At 33.4% G+C, this 5,254-nt stretch overlaps 1 protein-coding gene across 1 annotated transcript; it reads right to left on the bottom strand.

Moving 5' to 3' along the window:
• Positions 1–2,553: 2,553 nt before the first annotated feature.
• Positions 2,554–3,794, bottom strand: LOC148569869 (uncharacterized). The gene is made up of 2 exons (XM_088506692.1): positions 3,697–3,794; positions 2,554–3,607 (listed from the first exon to the last, which is right to left on the bottom strand). The coding sequence occupies exons 1-2, from the start codon at positions 3,792–3,794 to the stop codon at positions 2,554–2,556; spliced, it is 1,152 nt and encodes a 383-aa protein (XP_088362818.1).
• Positions 3,795–5,254: the final 1,460 nt, after the last annotated feature.

Here is a 5,254-nt window from a genome sequence, read left to right as displayed (position 1 = left end):
AGAAAGAAGGTTAATTTACCCATTAAACTCATTTCAAACTCACTAGTCATAAGTTTTCCAAACTCTTCACATAAGGCTTCATTGGTCGAACCAAACACAATGTCATCCACATAAACTTGAACAAGCAAGATATCATCATTAGATTCTTTTATAAACAAAGTAGTATCGGTGGTACCCCTTTGAAAATTATTTTCCAACAAGAAGACATTAAGCCTTCATACCAAGCTCTTGGAGCTTGCCTAAGGCCATAAAGAACCTTAGAGAGTTTAAAAACATGATTTGGAAACTCTATGCTTTCAAAACTGGGGGTTGAGCCACAAATACTTCCCTATCTATAAAACCATTAAGAAAAGCACATTTGACATCCATTTGAAATATTTTAAAACGCTTGTGGGCAGCATAGGTAAAAAGTAACCTAATTGCTTCCATTCTTGCTACCGGAGCAAATGACTCATCAAAATCTATACCTTCCTCTTGATCGTAACCTTAGGCCACTAGTCTAGCCTTGTTACGAACAATACAACCATCCTCACCCAATTTATCTTTGAAAATCCATTTTGTATCGGTTACCTTTTTACCATTTGGATTTGGTACAAGAGTCCAAACCTCATTCTTTTCGAATTGTGCTAGCTCTTCCTCCATGGCTTTAACCCATGAGGGGTCTTCAAGAGCTTGCTTTTACATTGAGAGGTTCCAATTGGGACAAGAAGGCAACATTGCTTGGTTCCGTGTGCTTCTTGCTTGAGGATCTAGTGGTTATGCCTTGTGAAGGATCACCAATGATGAATTCATGAGGGTAACCCTTCAAAAATTTCCATTCACGCGGCCTTTGAGAAAAGTTTCTGCCTTGATGAGTTTCAGTAGACTGCTCTGTTCTGGATTCTCTGGCTTGTTCAGGAGACAAAACCAAAATGTCTCCTTCATTCTAACGAGACATTTTTGGACAGACAGGTTCAACAGTTGGGACAGACTTGGAATTTTCTTGACTGGCTTCTTGGTTCACATCAGTTTCACAACCTGCATCATCATTTAACACGGCACTTGGAATAGAGTTAGAATCACAAAAGGACACATGTATGGATTCTTCTATTGTTCTATGTTCCTTGAGGTAAATCCTAAATGCTTTGCTAGTGGTGGAGTATCCAACAAACATTCCTTCATAGGATTTTGGATCAAATTTTTCAAGGTTTTCTTTATTGTTAAGTACAAAACATTTGCATCCAAAAATGTGGAAATACTTAAGATTAGGTGGGGTTCCTTTCCAAAGCTCATATGGAGTTTTCTTTAAACCTTTTCTAATGATGGTTCTATTAAGAATATAGCAAGCTGTGTTTACAGCTTCAGCCCACAAAAATTTTGGTATATCATTTTCACAAAGCATTGCCCTAGTCATTTCTTGAAGGTTTCTATTCCTTCTTTCAACTACCCCATTTTGTTGAGGAGTTCTAGGACATGAAAAGTTATGAGCAATACCAAAATCATTACAAAATTTTTCAAAATCTTGATTTTTAAACTCCTTTCCATGATCATTTCTCAAGTGAGCAATTTTCAAATCTTTTTCATTTTGAATCTTTTTACAAAGAGTGGAAAAAGCATGAAATGCATCATTCTTGTGAGCTAAGAAAAGAACCCAACCGAATCTAGAGTAATCATCCACCACCACCAAATCATAGTGTTTACCACCCAAACTTTGAGTTCTAGTTGGACCAAAAAGATCAATATGCAACATTTCTAATGGCTTCTTAGTGGAAATTCCATTTTTTGGTTTAAAAGAAGATCTTACTTGTTTGCCTAATTGACAAGCATCACAAGTAATATCTTTATCAAATTTAATATTAGAAATTTCTCTAACCAAGTTTTTCTTAACAAACTTAGAAATTTGGTACATGCTTGCATGATCCAATTTCTTATGCCAAAGCCATTTTTCAGATTCAAGAGAAGTAAAACATGTTACTTTTTTATCTTTTAAATCCTCTAGAGTTAATCCATACACATTATTACATCTTTTTGCTTCAAACAAAACTTCACCAGATTTTTCACAAATAACCAAGCAATCCAATTTTCTAAAATAACCTCAAAACCAATATCACACAATTGACTAATGCTTAGTAGATTATGCTTTAATCCATAGACAAGCAAAACATCATTAATGAAAGAAGAAAAATTCTTACCCACTTTACCTATGGCCACTATTTTTCCTTTTCCATTGTCGCCGAAAGTAACAAAGCCTCCTTCATACTCATCAAGCTTGATGAAGAATGTTGTCTTTCCGGTCATATGCCTAGAGCACCCACTATCCATATACTATATGTTGTCTTTTCTCTTGGATGCTAGGCAAACCTACAAAACAAGCTTAAGTGACCTTAGGTATCTAAATTCTTTTGGATCCTTTGATGTCAAACCATCTTCTTTGTCCCAAGCCATTATAATCACAAACAATTTTGTAAACCTTATCTCCAATCATCCTTTCACTTATGAAGCACTGAATAGGGAAATGACCATTCTAATTGTATAATCTACAAAATTTTTGAGTTGCTGTTTTTCTAAAGCTTGTTAGGTTTTTTGAAACCTTATGTCATCTGAAGAGGATGTCATGTTGGTAAAAGAAGGTTTTTCAATGAACTTTTCAGATTTGTGAAAACTCAAACCAGCTTTATCATAAAGAGGTTTTTGGCTAGCCAAGAGTTGATTTAAATTTTCAGAACTTTGAGCAAAGCTGGCTAGGTTCTCTTTAAGTCTTTTTATTTCTTTATGCAGCCACTCATTTTTCTCAAAATAGTTTAGATTTGCAGTCATAGAATGATGATATTCACAGCTCTTAAGTTCAGCTTTTAACCGCTTGTTTTTTTCAACAAGATCAACAACAATTTTGCCTTCCCTTAATTTATCTTTAAGAAAACCATTTTCACCTTTTAGTATTTCTATTTGAGACTCAAGATCTTGGTTTTCATTTAGGAAACATTTAATCTTTTCAGAAAGATGATCAATCATAAGATGAAGGTCTTTAGTGGAAGGATCAAGAAATACTACCTGCTCTATGTGATCGGCCATGAGACAGGTTTGAGACTTGGTTTCTGATTCTTCATCTTCATCAAAGTCATTTTCCAAGTCTTTCCAAGATGCCATGAGACCTTTCTTCTTTCTTCTTTTTGGCTTGTCCTCCTTCTTCAGTTTTGGACAATCAGACTTGAAGTGCCCAGCTTCTTTACAGTTGTAACAGATCACTTTGCTGAGATCCCTCTTTGGCTTCCTTGAGCTGCCTCCTTTGTTTCGTTCCTTCAGCTTCACCATTTTCCTAAATTTCTTAGCAAACAAAACAAAATCATTTTCAGATGAATTATCACTGAATTTATTATCCAGAGATTCAGTAACAGATTTGAGAGCAATTCCTTTCTTTTTTGTATCTTTTTTCAAATATGTGTTTTCAAAGGCAAGTAAATTTCCTCTCAAATCATCATATGTCATAGCATCAATGTTACTACTCTCAGCTATCACTATTGCTTTGGTTTCCCATTCTTTTGTGAGACATCTCAGTATTCTTCTCACAAGCACAGATTTGGAATATGTGATCCCCAAAGCATCCAAGCCAGTGAAGATGACGTTGAATCTTTCAAACAAATCATCTATTGTCTCTCATTCCTTCATTAAGAACATTTCATATTCTCTATTTAGCATGTCTATTCTGGACCTCTTGACTTGAGCTGTGCCTTCATAAGTGATTTGAAGTTTGTCCTAGATTTTCTTTGCTGTTGTGCATCTTGATACCCGTCGGTATTCCTCGAAGCTGACCGCATAGTTGAGCAAGTTGACTGCTTTGGCGTTCAGCTCTACTTTCTTTCTGTCTTCCTCATTCCAATCGGCTTCACCTTTGAGTGTAACCACACCATCAGCTCCTGTAGGGGTTGGAAATTGTGGACCTTCCAAGATTATCTTCTAAAGTCTGTAGTCTACAGATTGAACAAATATCTTCATTCTTTCTTTTCAGTAACTGTAGTTTTTTCCATTTAAGAATGGAGGTCTGTTGCTTGACTACCCTTCTGTTAGAGTATAGGCAACCAAATTTAAGACACTGTTAACCGCCATCAGGATCTTTTCTCCAAGCTGCAAAGCTTGATCTCTTTGAGACCAAGCTCTGATTCCAATTGATGGTAATTAGTGGCTAAGAGAAGGGGGGTTGAATCTTAGCCCCTCTTTATTGAGTATTAATTGCTGCCTTTTCAAAGAAACTTTAGGAAATATTTCTGTTTTTATCTCATAACTAGTTAAGAGACATTTTCATTTTGTCTCGTAACCGGTTAGGAGATATTTTTCATTTTTGTCTCCTACGCAACAGAAACAGATTGGGAGTAGAAGAGAAAGAGAGAATCACACCCAGAAGTATCCTGGTTCAGCTGCTAAGTGCAATGCAGCTTATATGTAATTCGAACCTATTTGGTTCGAACTCCAATTGCATATAAATCGAACCTATTTAGTTCGAACTAGACACACATAATTCGAACCTAATTAGTTCGAATTACACACGAATTGGGCTATCACATAATTCGAACCTAATTGGTTCGAATTACTAAGGAATAAGTGTGAATATGTTACGTGCATGGGATTGTAATTGAAATGAAACAAATTTAAAATGTTGTATAATTGAAAATTGGAATTAAATTAAAAATACACTTTATATATGCAACTTGAGGATTATTTAATTTTATTTAATTTTAATTTTAATTTTATTTTATTAGGATTTAATTTTCTTTAATTAAATTCAAATAAAGATAAAATTAACTCAAAATAAAATGTTGAAAGTAAATCTAAACAAAATGAAATTTAACATTAAAAAATTAAGATAATTAAAGATATAAAGTATATTTTTCTCTTACAAAATTTGTAAACCAATTATTAAAAAAAAAAAGTTAAAAAGGATTTGATTTTAGAAACATTTTTTAACAGCGCAGAAAATTAAAACTGAATAGAGACTAATATATTTAAAAAAAAGCCTAATTTTTTATTACAATAAGTGATAAATAAAGTACAAGTTATATTAGAAATCAGAAGAGTACACTAACTATAATTTAGAGAAGTTTAGAATTGGTCTTAAAGATATTTTTTATAAACTTTATATAATAAATAATTTTTTCGTATATATTACACCATTTTAAATTTGTTCCATTTCAATGAATATATAATTTATTACAAACATTTTTTAATGTCAATAAAAAATTTGTTTCATTTCAATTACAATTCCATGCACGTAACATATTAG

The sequence above is a fragment of the Arachis ipaensis genome, chromosome B3 (genome assembly GCF_059453495.1).
Source record: "Arachis ipaensis isolate K30076 ecotype BB chromosome B3, ASM5945349v1, whole genome shotgun sequence".
Lineage (NCBI taxonomy): Eukaryota > Viridiplantae > Streptophyta > Magnoliopsida > Fabales > Fabaceae > Arachis > Arachis ipaensis.
The sequence above is the reverse complement of the archived record's forward strand: the minus strand, read 5'-3'. Positions and strand labels throughout refer to the sequence as shown.